The following is a 19537-nucleotide window of genomic DNA, read 5'->3' as shown; positions in this document are numbered from 1 at the left end:
AGCACAGATGGCAAATGTAATTCTCTCTCTTCAACCTAAACCAGATTTAAACTAAGAGTTTTAATCATTTTGCAGGTTATTATTACAAAATCTTCCTATGAAAAGAGCTGTTTGAAAAGATTCCAGAGCCCCAAAAGTCATTTGGGGCTCTGGAATCATTTAAAGGATTTTATGTTTATTTTTTCTACTTTTATTTTCCATTTGCAGTTTTGTCAACATACAAGGTATGCACCTTCACATGAAAAATGTACAAACTCTTATAAAACAAAGATGAGGCCGGATCTCCAAAGCACACAGTGTGATGTCATCCATCATTTATTTACTGTGTCCAAACACTAAATATTCTTTTACAGAAATGACAACTCAAAGAAAGAAAACAGCAATTTTCAACCGCTTTAATGATTTTATCTTCCACCATAAAAAGTAAAAATAAAACTTAATTACATGTTCAGACTGATGATGACTAGATGAAGAGGCTGTAGCTCCTCCACATACAGTCATTTAACAGTTGATATACAGAATTACTCAGGTCAGAAAAGTATTGATAAAAACTAACAATTTGATCCAAATGGAAGTGCTTTAACCACCAGAAGAATACTCTAAACACATTTTCAGCATATTTCACAGCAAGCATATCATTTGCATATGAACTTTTACAGAATAGATATTTAATATATTTCCATGTCAATTAAACATTTCTTTTAAATTATTTTTTTAATTTGTCTATCTAAAAGCAGATTAAATATTGTCATATTAAGAAGTCTAATTTGGGGAATAGACATACTTATGCAGAATTTCAAAAAAATCTACAACTTTCATTCATTTTCTTTAGTTTTAAAGCAGGACGGTTAACTGCTGTTTTGCTCACAGACCACACGAGTTGAGTTGTTGAGCAAATATTGATGTTATGATCAACACCAATATGCAGCCTTACTATTCAGGAGTTCTTCTCATGCTTGACTGAAGTCTAATTTTAAAAAAAGTATGTCACAGTTTGTTTTAAGGTTGTTGTTAAATGTTTGCATCAAAACTGAAAAGTAAAATCAAACTTAAAATGATTAAAACTTACACCAAACTTAAGATCCCCAAAACAAGTAACCCTTCTACATCTATCCAAGCAACAAACGCCCCACAATCCCCAAAGGTTACAGTAAAAAAACAACAACAACAACAAAAAACCCACACACAAACTTTAACATTTTCAGTTACGTCGTCAACATGAAACTACTACAAAATACAGGAGGAGGTATATTAAGGCAACCTGTAAAGTATAATTTTTAAAGGTGTTAAGAACATATGATGTTTGTTTCACCAAATGGGTTTCTATGACGACACATTTCTATAACGACACATTTTCTTTGCATAGTTTTGCTTCTCAACCCTGCAATGCTTTTGTTTATGCATGCAAAACAACGAATTCCTGCTGCATAGTCACTGTAGTGTGTTTTAACCAAAGACTGATAAAAATTCATCAGATAAAGAAGTTTATTTTGTAAATTGTCAGTCATCTTCTATATAAGGCCAGAAACTATACTTTTATGGAATATTAGATTTTATGATTATACAGTGGCATCAGCGTATCCCTGTGAGCATGGTCATATCGACACCAGTAAAAAGTAAAAAAAAAGAAGAAAAAGTTTAAAACCTTATCAGAAACTATGTTGTTTGAAGTTTTGGTCTTTAAAACAGCATCACAGGTGGCACCATAGTGTCGATAGACAGGAACGGTATACAAACAGGTAGACATTGGTTGTTTTGGTATTTTTGGTAAATCCCTGAGGTGGTTTAAGGCAAAATGCAGCTGAAAAGCACACTTTTATTTGCCCTTTTAAATTGAAAAATATCAATACAACAGAAAACACAGAATTTAGAGAGAGAATATTAAACTCTCACAAAACCCCCACTGTCTCTACACTGAACATATCAAGGATCAGTGTTTGTACTCTTAACTGGGAGGAACATTTTTAAGATACCTTTTGGATCTCTATCACCGCTATACTCAAAATCCCTGGTTTTCGGGATATAAAGCCAGCTGCAAACAATGCCGAATATCTGCAAAGAAACAGAAGCAAACACGTAAATAGATATGATAAGAATGACTTTACGTTCTTTTTTTGGCAAAGTGGTCAATCTGCATATGAACGCATCTTTGAATATTTTAATTTGAAGAATCTCTCTTACAGCGTGACAAGTACTTAAGCATCAACAAACCAATAAATATTGTATAATACACAAGCAGGGCTTCATTTACTTATACATCTGTGATGGAAATGTCTCTTTTTTACCTACTTTGGAAACAGGGAACATGATGTTAATCAAATGAGAGGATCTTTTAAGTGGACTAAAGAGAGGACCAATAGCCTTATGATGCTTTCTAAAATTGAGCACAGGTCTTTACTAGGGTTATTACTAGGAATGCAACAATTCACTTTCCCCAGCAATAGGTCGAAACCTTGCTTTTTGGGTCACAGTTTTATTCCAGTTTGATATAGGATTTGTTGTATCGATTTGTTGTATTGGATTTGTACAAAAAACTAACTTTTTTTTAATTTGCAAAAAAGCAACTTTGAAGAAAAAGCTAGAGTTGGCTCATACTAAGCCTGATGTAATGCAATAAAACAAATAGTAAATCCTCCTTAAATGTATCCCAACAATTGTTTGAGACTTTCAACGTAAGCATACTGGTATGCAGTTGGGATGCAATGATTCACTTTTCCCATGATTCGATTCTATGGTGCAACACTTAAACTGAGAATTGTGGCATCTCTAGTTCTTACAGTCCAGATAGCCAACATTAGACACTTACACCTTTCAAAATAACTGATTCCAGAGTTGTATGACTCTATAATGTAAATAAAAAAAAAAATCCCCATCTCCTTTACCTACAACGTCAAATGAGTGGAACATAAAAAAAAGAAAAGCTAGAAACGAGACATATTCCAAACACAAAAATGTAATAGTGATATGGGATCTAGCAGCTTTAAGACAGATGAATGACCTTTTAAATTAAAATGTTTTACTTTAAATATTCTCTCCAACTTTAAGAAACTGTATATAGTTACAAATAAAGAAGTTATAAGAAAGAGTAGTAAAATTTAAGCTTAGGCCAGGAGTGCGCATCTAAGCAGCAGCATAGTTAGAAAGAGAACCACCTGTTAAATCTTGCTTTGAGAATTAGGTGAAAAACACTGATTTTGACTGTACTGAGGAGCTGAGGTTTATTTGAGGAATGACAGAGAAGTACGTTGGAATTGTTCAGGGTAGGCCTGCACAATATACCGCAAATTTATCGTTATCGCGACATTAAGCTGTGCAATATCCATACCACAAAAGACGGCGAATATCGCAATAAATGGTTACCTTAAATGTGCTAAAACAATCTCATGGCATCTTGAAATATTGAACAAATGAAATAAATCCCTTTATGCATTTAACCAATCGGAAGGACCCGTTTACGTTGTTGATCAATCAGATGAGCCCTTTTATGTTTGATGTTTGCCTCATACGTCGACAAGGGTCATTTGGAGTAGAGTTTTTAAACTGTTGCAGTGAAATGGAAATGATGTTTTTGGTTGTTTTGCTGTTTGTTTACATACCGCGAATTATATCGTTATCGCAATATTAATCACCAATATCGCATATCACGAGTTTTCCTCATATCGTGCAGCCCTAGTTCAGGGCATGTATGGGAGCTGTAAGACAGTGGGGAGATGTGCTGCAGGTGTGACAGAGGAGTTCAGGGTGCAGGTGAGACTGCACCAACAATCGGCTTGCAGCTCCCTCTTGTTTGTTGTGGTGACGGACAGACTGAAAGATGAGGTTAGAAAGGGATTTCCATGTAGAATAATGTTTTAGTGGAGGAAACTCTACAGCAGAGAGGCAAGCTCTGGAGAAAATAATGGTTGGTTTGCTTCTAAGAAGGCCTGAGGGAGATGGAGGATTTTAGAACCCAAAGGAACAAATGAAGTGGGATAAAAACAGAGAAGAAAGCAGGTTAACTGAAAATGTCAGGTGGGACAACACCACCGGTAAGCATGAAAATATTTTTGAAAAGGGCAGCGATGATGACTGGTTTAGAGAAACTGAAGAAAAATTTGAAGAAGTAGACGTTCTCTCTGGGAGTTACTAAATCAGAGGGACAGTTTGGGAAAAGGTCATTAAAGCCAGACTAAAGGCCGTGTCACACAGCCACTACGTACATTTTGCACGTTGTCCATGGATGAAATTTTGGTCTTTTGTGATACACATAACTCATATGCGTTTCTTGCGATCGTCATTCGTTGATGTACGCAGACGTCTGTCGAAGGTTTGGGCCAGCGGATCTTTACGTGAATTTTGAGCTGTTCAAAATTTTGGGTCGGAAGAAAATTACACAGTTTATTATGAGGGGCCGTATAAGACATTATTTATTCTGAACCATTCACATTCATACATTCTTGCTCTCACAGTCATATATACTCTCTTTCGCATACATATATTCTCACTTGCACATCCATATATTCTCTCTCTCGCATGCATATATATTCTCTTACGCATTCATATATTCTCACTTGCACATCCATATATTCTCTCTCTCGCATGCATATATATTACTTTACACATACATACATTCTCACTCTCATTGACACTCTTAAAAAAGAATGTATGTATGTGAAAGACAAGTATATATGAACGTGTGAGGAAGAGTTTATATGTGTGTGTGAGAGAGGAGTATGCATGAAACGGAAGTTACTTTGCATGAAAAGGAAGGCACTTTGAATGAAAAGGAAGGCACTTTGAATGAAACGGAAGGCAGATGATTTCTCGTGCTCTGATTGGACGAGAGGCCGCCACCTCCCATTTTGAACACACTCTAAACCATATCACTTGTACTGACTCATAACTATTAAGGTTACACAACTTAAATGTCATTTTGTAGTTGATTCAACTATAAAGTATTAAGCTCTATCAAGATTTTTTCAAATTTAACTTAACAGTGCTAAATATTTTAAAGCTTATTTGTATCTGGCACTCAAAATTTTAAGATCCGTGAAGTAGCGTTATGACGTCATCACGTACTGGTGGGAGGGTCTTTCGTTTTCTCTACGTTAGCTCAGGTGGCCATGTTGGATTTGCCGAATGCGAGTATGCGACGTTTGAAATTGAAAGTCGAGCATTTTATTTTTCTGCAAAGCGTTGCGATTTCGTCCCGCTTCAAGACGCCCCAACCTCGGGTTTTTTTTTTTCATCCGCCTCATCGCTGATGGTGCCGTCTTGTCTTCAGCCCTGATTTAATTTGGTAAGTATCGTTCATGGTTTATGAATGAATGCTTTAAAAATGCTCTTATACTACCGTAAATGTGGTTTACTGTTGTTTAAACATATGTGTGTTATGATTGTTTTAGAGATTAATGTGGAAATGTATACATGATTAGTTTGTCATAGCAGACGTATGGCGAGCCAAACCCAAAATGCATTTCTGCCCGTAAGTTACGACAGTGATGAGGTTTTTTTTTTTTCAGAGGTAGAAATGATCTTTTATGCTGCAATCACACTAAACATGATCCGCGTGTGAAATTCGCGTTGGAGGCCTCTGTCTGTGGCTAAAGTTTGCTGCTGGACATTTGTCCAAAAATGTCACTCAAAGCCTCTAACGGTTGTGTGGGAGGAGCTACCGCCAACAGTTTTAAGCCTGGTTGCTACATGGAAGCATTGGGTTTTGAATGCAGCTTTAAGCTTTTATAAATCACTGATCTCCGTTATAAAAAAGGTTTTTGTAAAAATAAATTAATCAACGTGCTCGTGTTGTGTTCAGGTACCGAACTACAGAGTGTTCAGTGTTTCACCTCCAGGTAGACGCCAAGGCCAGCCAGGTAACTTGTCTCAGTTATTTGTCTAGAGCTATTTTAAAAAAACAAAAAATGCAATAGGTTGTGTAGTGCAATAAATGTTTTTTGATCAGAATATAATTGAAACATTTTTTAACATTGAAAAATCTCTTTTGGACTTTTTCAGATACTGAACTTCAGAAAGTTCACCAGAAAGTCACCATTTCACCAGAAAAGACCTGTCAGTGGGTGAGTTTTATACTTATTTAATACATTCATCCTGAACTATTACCATTATTAGATTTATACGGCAGCATGGAAACATTTATGCACATTTTAACTAGCCAAAGGTCTAAATAGAGCTGAAATTATTTACAATTTAACTAAACATATTTAGATTGCAGGCTGAAGGTGGCACAATGGAATGGAGGTGCAAGTTGTGTTCTGTTACTTTGGCACTATGCAGTACTACATATAATACTGCAGTACTACATAGCCAATATTCCAAAGTGTTTCCACTGCCATGTATGTGGAGACACTTTGGAATATTGTCATGTCTTTATGACAGTATATTACAATAATAAAATGATGTTGCATTAGCACCATTCCATCATTTGAAACCATGAAAACTCATCTGTCAAGATCTGAAATGGATTTATGTAGAGTAGATGCAGTCAGAGGAAATTGTGCAGTTTTTACATGTTTGTGTAACTTAAAGCTGCCCTTTTCTGAGACTAAGTCGACCAAAACAGACAGGAACTGGCCAGCTTGGTTAGGATTTATGACCTCCAGGTGAATTTCTAATGTGCATAATTCAAAAACGGATAACAAATCATTTGTAAACAGCTGTAAGAAGCCACGGTGGAACTTGCCTTCAAATGACTTTGGGTCTTTGACCTGAAGTGGATCATGACATAAACACTGTATTGTCCTCTTACTAGAAATAGACATCTAGAAAAGGTATCATTTTATTATTTCTTAAAGTTCCTTAAGTAAATATTGGAAGTGTTTGCTCTGCATTTGCTTCAATGGTAATGGATATTTCTTTTTATTCTTTTAGGACCAGCGTGACGTGAACATGAGACGGGCACTTGTCCTCCTTGCACTTCCTGTTTATCTGCATGAAGATGCCTCCAACTTCTTCAAGACCTGTACAGTAAGTGCACACGACTCCCTGTCAATGGTTTTCACTAATCCTTTAATATTGATTGAGATTTTATTGAGTGACATAATAAATAGGGCAATTGTTTGTAGTTTGTAAACTGAGTGATATTTTTAAATGGTTTTAAAACTGAGACGGAAGATGAAAGGCGAACATCAGGGACTCCTGATTGGAAGGAGTGGAGTTTCGTTTATCTTTTCTGCTCCTGATCCATCATTATTTGAATAAAGAAAAATGAAGCTTTAGTCTTAAATTATTTTATAAATGTCCTCCTTCAGAAAAATGCTAAAGAACTTTTTAAAAACACAATTTTAATTGGAGTTGGTCCTTAAAACATCATAGCCAGTTGATTAAAAGCTAACAGAATGTTAGCATGAAAAGATTCCTATTGACAGATGGCAGGAATGTCAGTTTTGGACATTAGTGTGATGAATATCTTTGAGGGTCTGAACTCATCTGTGTTTTTTGTTTTGTATTTTCCAGAATACCAGACCTCACAGACACTGCTGTGGGTATCTTTTCAGTTGTCGTGGTGACGCTCCGGATGCTGCCGTCAGTGGTCCCACAGATCTGGCTGACTAATCTCTTCTAACTCTTCGGGGACATCTATGCTCTGGACCTACAGCACCCCAAAAAACTTGAACTTGCCTTCATATTTATTCAGAATGCTGTCTTGAGCCTTGAGGACAGCAAACCACTGAAAGGACATTTATTGACGCTGAAGAATGTTTCGTTGAGTGAGTCTTCCAGAATGGACTATTTGTTGGTTTAAGTGTTATGTAACTAATGTGTTTTGTTGTGATCATTTGCTTTTTCTGCCGTAAAATACAAAACCAACTCTTTTTGTCAATATGTTGTGTGGCACTCTTATAATGCAGTTTTATTGCACTTATTGTTTCTTCATCCTCTTGATATTTGTGCTTTTTTTTAAAGAGCAATTAAAAAAAGTGTATTAAGCAATCACTATTGTGTGGCCTTCACGTTTGTTGGTTTTTATCAATGTTAGCCTTTAAAATGTAGTGGGGCAGTATCAATATCTCTGTTTAGAATACATTTTAAGCTGAAGAATTTTAAATATTTTCAATGCTACACATTTAATGAGTTAAAGAATTTATAAAGCATTTGAGTGAATTTTACATATTTTATGAGTTGAGTAATATAAAAATATAGTTAGTTAAAGCGTTTTTTAGTTGGAAAATATTAAAAACTTTAAGTAAATAATCTCTCTTTTATAAGTTGAGGAATCTTAATATTTTTTATATGAAATAATACAAATGTAAGCCAACTGACAATATGAATTTTAATAAATGTTAACTTAAAAGTTTTAATAATATAACTTAACTGTTGCGTAATCTGTTACAAAATAATTTTTAAGTTCAGTCAACTCGCTAGGGATTACAGTGCAGACGCTAACATGAACAAGCAAGAAATCCCAAATTAACAGACTTGTGTTGTGGAAAGGTATGTTTTTCAGCTAGCAGGAATAATCAAAGTATCCGTTCTCTGTTTCAAAATGAGATTGACAGCTGGTTTTCCCACATTTATATGTAGTTATGGATCGAAAACAAGAGGAATTTGTTTTAATGTAAATGCGTGTTCCAGCGTCTACAGGAAGTGTCGCCCATAATTCACGCTAAGGCTCATGGGGGCTAGGAATAAGGTGGATACGGATTTTCTGTTTCGGTGGCACTTCTATTACCATTATTGGTATTTGAGACATTCCTTTGTGTCTCTAGAGATGCAGACAGATTTGTGACCACTTGAGGTGAAGATAAAATATTTCTTAAGGTTCCGATGGCCTTCTTATTGGTTCGTGTTAGCGTCTGTTCAAAATGGGAGGTGGCGGCCTCTCGTCCAATCAGAGTACGAGAAATCATCTGCCTTCCGTTTCATTCAAAGTGCCTTCCTTTTCATTCAAAGTGCCTTCCTTTTCATGCAAAGTAACTTCCGTTTCATGCATACTCCTCTCTCACACACATATAAACTCTTCCTCACACGTTCATATATACTTGTCTTTCACATACATACATTCTTTTTTAAGAGTGACAATGAGAGTGAGAATGTATGTATGTGTAAAGTAATATATATGCATGCGAGAGAGAGAATATATGGATGTGCAAGTGAGAATATATGAATGCGTAAGAGAATATATATGCATGCGAGAGAGAGAATATATGGATGTGCAAGTGAGAATATATGTATGCGAAAGAGAGTATATATGACTGTGAGAGCAAGAATGTATGAATGTGAGAGAGAGAATATATGGATGCGTAAGAGAATATATGTATGCGAAAGAGAGTATATATGACTGTGAGAGCAAGAATGTATGAATGTGAGAGAGAGAATATATGGATGCGTAAGAGAATATATGTATGCGAAAGAGAGTATATATGACTGTGAGAGCAAGAATGTATGAATGTGAATGGTTCAGAATAAATAATGTCTTATACGGCCCCTCATAGTTTATGCATATTTTTCATCGTTTATAAGCAACGCTTACGTAAATCTTACGCAACTTTGCGTGATTCTTGCAAGATGGATACACAAATTTGTGGCTTTCCACAACCGTTCCACATACGTCCACTTATATCTAGCAGACTTTTTCTGCATGTATGCACGTTTGCGGCGCACATATGTCAAAATTACGTAACTGACGCACAGATCACTACTGAATTCCAAATAAACAGCGCAATAATCCCGCACAGTTCATGTTCTACATTGATTTAAGAGTTCTTTGCTTGGTTTATTTGGACTTCCCCCGGGGATTTTCGTATGGCTCATTCGTGATACAAGTGGGAAAATTTAGACCACAGCATTTCTCACTTTTTCCACGTATATTCACGTATGACCAATTTTCAACAGTGGAATACGTGCAAAATGTACGTAGTGACACGGCCTTGATGTTCAGTGGTGACCTCAGATTGGAGAGACTCAACGTTGACATAGATTATTCTTTATGAGTTTGGACCATTTAAAGAAATTGCTTTTTGTTTGTTTTCTTCTAGAAAAAAAAAAAAGGTCCACTTTGATTTTCACCTATTACTTTACCCTGTCGATGGTGTGAAGTTGATAGGTATGATCGAGAGGAGGATATTAACACCTTTTGAAATTTAGTCCCCCGCGTGGCATCACAGACTGATATATATAGAGGCTCTTAAGTTGTTAAAGTCCTAGTGCACTCAATTAATCTTTCACAGATGTGAACATGCCAGCAGGTTCTGCATTGCTGTGTGACAGTCACATGATTTAAAGAAGACACTCTGGGCTCAACATCGAAGCAATCGGTTGGATTTAAACCACAACTTGTTTGTGGCTTCCAACTTGTGTAAAAGTTTTAAAAAGTTGGTTAAAATCCTTTAGAACATTTTTTTATTTGTACTTTAAGACAAATTTAACAGCTCATGTTTCAAATAAAAACAGAAAAAAGGGCTTTTTGAAAAAAGGTCAGACATCGCATTTCAATAATAGAGCTAAATATGTTAGGAGTTCATATTCATATTTACTGATGGACGTACCTGAGGCACTAAGATCCCCAACAAAAATCCTCCTGCAAGTACGAAGTTATCTTTCACCCACGACAGGAACGCATCAGTGCAGCCCACGACGTAGATGTTATCAGGGTGCTGCAAGAATGCCATGTGTTTAGGAATGAACAGGAAAAAGAGACAATGAAAGCTTTGCTTTCACAAAAATGGATTATATTCAATTTATTGATTAAACTTGCTGCAGTTTTAGGTTAAACTTGTCCTTTGGTATGCTGGAAAATACTCTGTAAGGCTATGGTGACAAAGACAACTGCCACAGTACGAGGGGGAAGCATCGGCAGAATCTTCAAGATTCTTAAAGCAAGTGTTCTGCTTTAAGGAGTGTATGGAGGCTGACTGAGCCCTTACCTCTTTTTCCAAAGCTTTGTAGCCACAAAAGGTGTTTACCACTTCACCAGGCTATTAGAAAGAACAGACAACAGAGGAGGACAGCGTTAAAAGAGAAACAGAACTGTGTATGTGCTGTATAACATGGAGCTATCAGGAGGGGAACTTTGTGGAAGATTATCTGCAGAAGCACAACAGGAGGTGGACTGTCCATGAAAAACCAACCATAAGTGTTTAAACCATAAGCACCATAATCGCAAGTGAACTCGACAGTTTATGAAGCCTTTTTATTAAAAAAAAAATAAAACTTTACAATCTGCATACTGGTAATTATGTGATTTCTAGGCTGTACTGGACTTATTTTTCTATAAAGGTTTGAACATTGAGTATTCAAGCCGAAAGAAGTGTTTAAATGTTAATGCTTGTCTAAGAAAAGTGCATATAGTTTGCATTGAAGGGTTTTACACCGTAAAATAGATATATTACAAAAATAATAATAAAGTTGTATACTTTGCAGATTATGTCTCTTGCTGGATATTCTTTTAGCGTAATACACGATAAATGACCACTGTACAAGAAAGCTACTAACTAGCTTCAAATAAGACATTTATGGAGTGATTTTTGTGCCATTAATCTAAGCACAACACTGTTTTGAGCGTAAAACTTAAAACCTTTGAGTGGTTTGTGTTTTTAAATTATAAAATGTTAAATATTATAAGAATTACTAAAAAAAAAACCTTGAATATATGTAGTGCTGTGGTGGTAAGGCCTACCTTAGAAGTGAAACAGCAGGTGTGCGGGACTCCACAGGCCAGCGGGCCGGGTGCAGAGCAGTTGTGATACATATTGACTTTCCAGTCCTTAAAATCTTGTGCCCCACAACAGCGAAACTGTCAGAGACAGAAATTCAAAGCAGGGTTTAAAGAAACAGCTCAAAAGTGATAGGATAGATGGTAAAATGTGAATCCACAACAGCACAGTAAACATTATTTTTGCTGTGCTGGAACCAAGTATGGAAGATTTTTAAAGTCCCACTACAATCATCTTTTCATCTTTTGTAAAAACGTTCTCAGCGGTCTTTTAATTGGGATTATGCAGTTTTTAGTCAAAAAAAACCTGTGCCATTTTCTAAGACATCATTTCTGCAGAGCAGCATGAATTCGTCAGAAATTGCCCTTCGAGTTGTGGAGGTGGAGTAAGCCTAACTTATTTCCCATCATCCCTTTGTTTACACCCCCTCTCGCTAGCTTATAACCACTCACAACTCCGAGCTAACGTTAGCGGTGCAACAAAAAATATCTCTGCTGTCCAGCAGCTTTAGAGTTTAGAGCCAGATGCCAGCTCAGACGAGGAAAATGAAGACATACATGGATCTATTTGTCTGCAAGTGGATCCATCAGAAGGGAGCGGAGCAGGGAGCCTGAGGCCTGTCAACTGGAGTTTGTACATCACAGATACAAGCTTTTTCCCACCACATTTTTTTCGTCTGCTTGCGATTTAAAATGATTTGAATAAACAAACACACTCAGAAATGCAGTTTTATGCTTAATTTTCTTTATATATGTCCTCCATCGTGAGAAAAAAAACACAAAAAACATAAAATCAACAAAAAACATGGCATGGGATTGCTTGTGTGCATGTTTTATTCTCTATTTTAAGCATCTCTTAATGCACTACTCAAGTTGTTCATTTGTTGATACAGAACACTGTAAAGTATAACAAATCTCAAACTGTTTACAACAAAGCCTGATTCTACTGTCCAATCCTTCCAGTGGGAAGCTTTTATTTCACACTCAGTCAACATTTAAAAGAAAAAAAATAGAAAAAGAATTGTTTCCTCCAAAATCATTAAACCTTGAAGCCATTAACAAGAAATTAAGGCTGTTTTATGTTTCTAAGCCCACAAAATGATAACACCAAAGGATTGTTTTTGGTTGCCTTTTTCATCATTAGATGCAATCCCTCGGGTAAAGGAAAACATCATTATTTAAGGGAAGACTAAATGAGCTCAGATAAAACTAGTTATGGAAGACGAGAAGCTTTGATTTTTTCTTTGAGAAAAATGGTTGGCTTTGTTTTTAACTCATCTTTTCTCAAATCAAGTCGTAAATGATCAATACATTTGTATTGCTTTACCCTTTATTTTGCTGCTCTGTTACGGTCTTTAAGGTTTGGGATTAGCAACATTTTTGTTAGTCATGTTTGTTTAGGAGATTTGCCTTTTTAGGGGGGAACTTTAAGCGTTACAGTAACATCCATGGGTTACACATAGATAATGGGAAGTAGGAGAAAAGGTAAAGATGTGACAAACTTGTGCAAACCAATTATTTCAATGCACAGCTCATTCCATATAAATATGGAATATCCACTACAGAAAACTAGAACATGTACTCTTTCAGTTTGTTTATAAATCCGCATCAGAATGCAAAAGCGTTACAGAAAGTCCTCAATTCCACAGTATTGGCTCAGATTGATTGTTACTTTTTCATATAATCATTTTATTGAGGGAGAATGTGAGGAAGAAAGATCGGATGAGGCAGGAGATAAAGACTTACGAGGAATAAATGAATAAATATGAGGTGGCTCTTCACCACGCATTGTAATCAGTATGCTGATAAGACGCCTGTCTGCCAAGATGTTGTTCCTTTCGTGTCTGCAGTCTGCAGAGCTTTTCCCTCCCACCCCAACAGCAATGGGTCAGAAGTCAAATAAAAAAAAAGAGTGACAAAGCAGCAAAAACAATACACTTTTGACAGAAACCACAAAGATCAAAAACCAGGAGGAGCAGTGTTTCATGGTGACATTTTAGATTTTCAGGCTTCTTCAGAGTTGTGGGGATACTGCTCAAAAAATGACCTAAAACTTGTGGATCTTCAAGATTTTCCTTCTTTGCTCTAATCTTAACTGGTTGATAATATTTTTTGAAATGAAAATACTCAGAAATAAACATGAAAAACAATTGGCTCAAATGACATGGGTTCCTGCTATTAACGGGTTATCAGTCAGTTAGATTGACTGTGTGGGCAGCTGGCTCAAAGCGTGGGCATCCCTTCTTCTCAGCATTCATTTCACTTGACAGACTGACGACAGATCGAAGAATAAACTCCTGTTGCCACAAAAACAACAGAAAATCATTTTAAAAATCCATCATATATATATATATATATATATATATATATATATATATATATATATATATATATATATATATATATATATATATATATATATATATATATATATATATATATGCTGAAGTTTTTAATAAACATGACAGACTTGTTCACTGTAGATATTTGTGTGAAAAATGATGTGAAACTCTTACTGTGTAGGTCTGGAATTGACTAGAGTATTAGCAACAAAACAGAGCTCTTGTCAGCCAGGATAGCAGAAGATCTAAAGTAACACAGTGGATAATCCATTTCAACAGTTGACTGAAAGACTGTCAGTGTTGCAATCACCTGCTGCCTAATGGATGGACGGTTGTGTAGAACAAACAAATAAATCAGGACCTATGAGGCTCAGAAGAGAACACTGCTTAATAACAGGCTAATAAAGTGTCTCATTCTTCAGAGATGATCACATCCCATTAACAACATTAAAAAAGACCTGGCAAAAATCCTACAGGTCTTATTAGGCGAACAGAAAACCGATCTTGAAACAAACAGGATTTACCCTTTAAATTATAACTGATGTTCCTGGATTAAGCTGTGAGACTGTTGAAAGTCACTCAAAGATAGGATTTGGTTGCATTCCAGTGGTACCAGTACAAATACTTTTTATATTCTGCTCGTAGGTTGTAAGACCTTCCTTGAAACAGTTTTTCCTCCCATATAGTGGAGCTGATGACCTACCTGTGGAGGTATGGAAGTGCTTAGGAGAGACAGCAGTGGAGTTTCTAACGAAGTTGTTCAATAGGGTTCTAGAGAGTGAGAAGATGCCTGAGGAATGGAGGAGAAGCGTTCTGGTCCCGATCTTCAAGAACAAGGGTGACATGCAGAACTGCAGCAACTATAGAGGAATAAAGTTGATGAGCCACACAATGAAGCTGTGGGAAAGAGTAGTGGAAGCCAGGCTTATGAAGAAGGTGGAGATTTGTGAGCAGCAGTATGGTTTCATGCCCCGTAAGAGCACCACTGATGCCATTTTTGCTTTGAGAATGTTGATGGAAAAGTACAGAGATGGTCAGAAGGAGCTGCATTGTGCGTTCGTAGATTTAGAGAAGGCATATGACAGGGTGCCGAGGGAGGAGCTGTGGTACTGTATGAGGTCGTCTGGAGTGGCAGAGAAGTATGTCAGAGTAGTTCAGGACATGTATGAGAGAAGTATGACGGTGGTGAGATGTGCTGTAGGTCAGACAGAGGAGTTCAAGGTGGAAGTGGAACTACACCAAGGATCAGCTTTGAGTCCTTTTTTGTTTGCTATGCTGATGGACAGGCTGACAGACGAGGTAAGACAGGAATCTCCCTGGACAATGATGTTTGCGGATGACATTGTAATTTGCAGTGAGAGTAGAGAGCAGGTGGAGGAACAGCTAGAGAGGTGGAGGTTTGCTCTGGAAAGAAGAGGCATGAAGGTCAGTCGTAGTAAGACAGAATACATGTGTCTGAACGAGAGGGATCAAGGTGGAAGCGTTAGGTTACAAGGGGCTGAGGTGGAGAAGGTGCAGGAGTTTAAGTACTTGGGGTCAACAGTTCAGTGTGATGGGGAGTGTGGAAAAGAGGTGAAGAGGCGAGTGCAGGCAGGTTGGAGCGGTTGGAGGAAAGTGTCAGGAGTGTTGTGTGACAGAAGATTGTCAGCAAGACTCAAAGGAAAGGTGTACAAGACAGTGGTGAGACCAGCTCTGCTCTATGGGTTAGAGACGGTAGCAGTGAGACAGAGACAAGAGGCTGATATGGAGGTAGCGGAGATGAAGATGTTGAGGTTCTCCTTAGGAGTGACCAGGTTAGACAGGATAAGGAACGAGTACATCAGAGGGACGGCTCATGTTGCCTGTGTTAGCGACAAAGTCAGAGAAGCCAGACTGAGATGGTTTGGACATGTTCAGAGGAGGGACAGTGGATACATTGGTAGAAGGATGTTGGAGATGGAGCTGCCTGGCAGGAGGGCAAGAGGACGGCCAAAGAGGAGATATATGGATGTCTTAACAGAGGACAAGAAGTTGGCTAATGTTAGGGTAGAAGATGTCCATGATAGAGTGAGGTGGAAAAGGATGATTCGCTGTGGCGACCCCTGATGGGAAAAGCCGAAGAGAAAGACAAAACTAACAATGAATGACAAAGAAAAGAAAACTGCACATGATTGAGATTAAATTTCTGTGTACATTTGTTTACTCTTTGGCAGGTACAAAGGTTTTGCTTTTCTGCAATAAACGGTGATCCCTAGTTGTGAATATATATATTAATTAAATATACCCATTCAAGTAATATTTCAAAAAAGGTATTCTTCCTCAAGTCTTGTGGTTTATTGAAATGCAAACCGCAGAGCTTTAAATTGGATTTAGTTACATTTAAGTCTTGCTGGGAAGCATTTCTTCTAAACAAAACTAATGACTCAAAACTTTATGATCTTTTTCATCTGTGTATATAAAAATTTGTTTTCAAACACTAAACCTGATCCTCTACTTTTAATGTGAAGCAATCATTTTGTCACTGATAAAAAATGTCCTGTTCATTATATTGTTCTGTCAAAACGTCACCTTTTGAAATAGGAAGCAAAAAATTAACTTAGAAAAACAATGGATCACATTTATGTCCAACAGCCATGCCGTACAGGAAATTAAGTGTCAGTTCAAATGTCTCAATGGCTTTGATTTTTGCAGAACTATAAGATCCCTTGCTCTATATATCAAAAAAAGTGACTCATGTAGCAACAGAATAAACTAATAAATAGCATACCCTCCAGCTATAAAATGATTATGAGGCAGTGTGCCACCTTACTAACCATTACCAACATCTTTTCAAATTTAAAAACAAAAAAATGGACCAACTGGTTTGGTGCACTAAGACATTTGTCTTTATTAAAATTTCCCGTTTGATTAATCTGACACTGTAATTGTGGCAGCCTCCTCTTCCGCTGTGCTGAAGACAGATGCAGGCATGGCCACTGGAGAAAAAGGTCCATTAGTCAGCTAGATATTCTTCTCAAGAGGCATTCTCTTCCTTTCTTTTATACATTTATGGTTTAGAAATTTTCTGTTTTTAAATTGCATTTTTCACTTCTGAGAAAAGTCTCTGGCTGAGAAAACAATACAGAAAGATCTAAATGGCCATTCAAGAATAACTGGACAACCTTTCTTTAGTACCAAGGAGGGAATAAATACTGTATTTAATCTATTCCTTAGTTGCAGGAGGAACAATATAGCCCTTTATTGTTTTCAATTAACTGTAAAAACTGTGAATTATTTAAAAGAGACCCAAAATTATCTTATATGTCTAACAATAGACATGTTATAAAAAGGTCAGAATTGAGGTTTCTGACAAACATATGAGAAGAGATCATTATCTATATTTAGTGTTGTAGTTTTAAATTTAGAGATCTCTCTTTAACATTGTTGTTCACCTTTCAGCATATCCCCTCAACGGTCGCCACAGCAGATCAGCTTTCACTGACCTCAAAAGAGTTTTACACCAAATGCCCTTCCTAACACAACCCTGTATTATATCCAGGGTGGGGACCGGCACAGGGAGACCCAGAACCGGGCCCCCTCGTGGTACATAGTTAGGAAGTAGCATGAAGGGTCTTGCCTAAGGACCCACGCTGGATTCAGCTCCTCACGCCCCCTGGGAAACAAACCCTGGTTTCTCGTGCATCAGTCCTGCATGCAGCCAATTAAGCTATCCAGCCACCGTCTCCCTCTAACGTTATTTCAGTTATTATTATGCTTTCCTTAAAAACCTTTTCTGCCATATTCCAAGTGTTCCCGCTTACATTCAGATGTTGGTGTTTAAATCTGTATTTGTGCTTTTCAATCAACACTTCCTCCTCTAAGTTTCAGTGCTCAAATCTTCCTCTTTGCTGTTGGTTGCAGTGGCAGCATTTAAAATGTTGGATCTTTGTTCTTGTGCCTGGTTTCTGTACGAGACAGACCAATAATTGCCTTATCTGTCATAGTGGGAACAGGTGATTTATTTATTTTTAGAGAGAGAGAGAGAGAGAGAGAGAGAGAGAGAGAGAGAGAGAGAGAGAGAGAGAGAGAGAGAGAGAGAGAGAGAGAGAGAGAGAGAGAGAGAGAGAGAGAGAGAGAGAAGAGAGAGAGAGAGAGAGAGAGAGAGAGAGAGAGAGAGAGAGAGAGAGAGAGAGAGAGAGAGAGAGAGAGAGAGAGAGAGAGAGAGAGAGAGAGAGAGAGAGAGAGAGAGAGAGAGAGAGAGAGAGAGAGAGAGAGAGAGAGAGAGAGAGAGAGAGAGAGAGAGAGAGAGAGAGAGAGAGAGAGAGAGAGAGAGAGAGAGAGAGAGAGAGAGAGAGAGAGAGAGAGAGAGAGAGAGAGAGAGAGAGAGAGAGAGAGAGAGAGAGAGAGAGAGAGAGAGAGAGAGAGAGAGAGAGAGAGAGAGAGAGAGAGAGTTGCTATAATAATGAAGTGTTACTATGGGGAAAATCATGTGTTACACAAAAGCTTAATAGTTTTATTTAAGAACTTGACAGAAAACATGCACTGCTAATTATGCAGAGCATCAAACAGACACATTCTACTTTTAGGGCAGAATTAAAAGAGATTTTATTCCTGATGACTTTTTTTGTAATTATTTAACATCTCCCAGAGGATGTTAATCTGACCCATTTTATTCACAGAAAATGATTCAGCTGAAAGATGACATGACACATACCTGATATGAAATGCAAATAGCCAAAAATGATTTTCTTTGAGGCTGTCTAGAGCTTGATGGGAGATAGAATACACATTAACATAAAAAAAGTTCAAGAAGGAACTCCTACGTAAAAACTAGGAAAATCACTTGAATAGATGGTTTATACTCGGCAAATCATAACACTCAAGTGAGGATTCAGCAGAAAATAAATACATCTTCTAGTTGTCTGAATATTTGCAATTTAATCAAAACACACAAAGTGCTGCATTGAAATTCCTGTCATTATTCCCACTCTCCTAGTCAAAGTTCTGCTCATATGGTTTCCTCTGAGTCGTGTGGGAAATGCTTAAATTCAATTCTGCTGCATAACACTTGAGACAGCCAGGAGCTTTAGAGGATAACGAGAAAATATTCTAGCAAAGAGTTTTCCATCATATCGAAAATAGTGTTTGTTTTAAAATGTTGGGATGTTGAAACCCCCGAACCACAAAAGAAAACGTAAGAAAAAGCAGGATTAAAAGTTTTTTGTTTTTAAAAAGGAACTGTAATTTCTAGAGTCAAATTCTTCCCCATTTATTTGCCGATTTTTGAGAAAAATCCAAACCCTTCTAACATCCTCTTAAAGGTTAAATGCAAAGTATTTAAATGTTTTCCTATAGAAATAAAAAAACGTGCTGGGATACATTTTTTTACCAGTTGAATTGGATTTTGATGAATGTTAAAGTTGAAAAAGACCAGCTTTGGCAAAATATTTTTAAATCAATTTCAATTAAATTCAAAAATACTTTCTTAAACCCCAATAGGGAATAAAAAAGGGTATTAGTTAACCCTTATGCTATCTTAGAAGACCCCACCCTTACAGTTACCTGTTCTCCCTACCATGACAAAGGT

General features: G+C 37.0%; 1 protein-coding gene across 1 annotated transcript in view; it reads right to left on the bottom strand.

Annotated features, from left to right (window-relative positions):
• Window positions 1–292: 292 nt before the first annotated feature.
• tspan15 (tetraspanin 15) overlaps window positions 293–19537 on the bottom strand; it is a 37276-nt gene continuing 18031 nt past the window's right edge. Inside the window, exons 5-8 of the mRNA XM_023953536.1 lie at window positions 11615–11731; window positions 10863–10913; window positions 10485–10592; window positions 293–2052 (exon numbers count right to left, since the gene is read on the bottom strand). Coding sequence (XP_023809304.1) covers window positions 1924–2052; window positions 10485–10592; window positions 10863–10913; window positions 11615–11731 — 405 coding nt within the window. The 3' untranslated portion in view covers window positions 293–1923. The remainder of the gene's footprint in view (window positions 2053–10484; window positions 10593–10862; window positions 10914–11614; window positions 11732–19537) is intronic.

This window comes from Oryzias latipes, chromosome 3 (assembly GCF_002234675.1).
Source record: "Oryzias latipes chromosome 3, ASM223467v1".
NCBI lineage: Eukaryota > Metazoa > Chordata > Actinopteri > Beloniformes > Adrianichthyidae > Oryzias > Oryzias latipes.
Note: the sequence above shows the minus strand (reverse complement) of the source record. Positions and strands in the feature narration are given on the sequence as shown.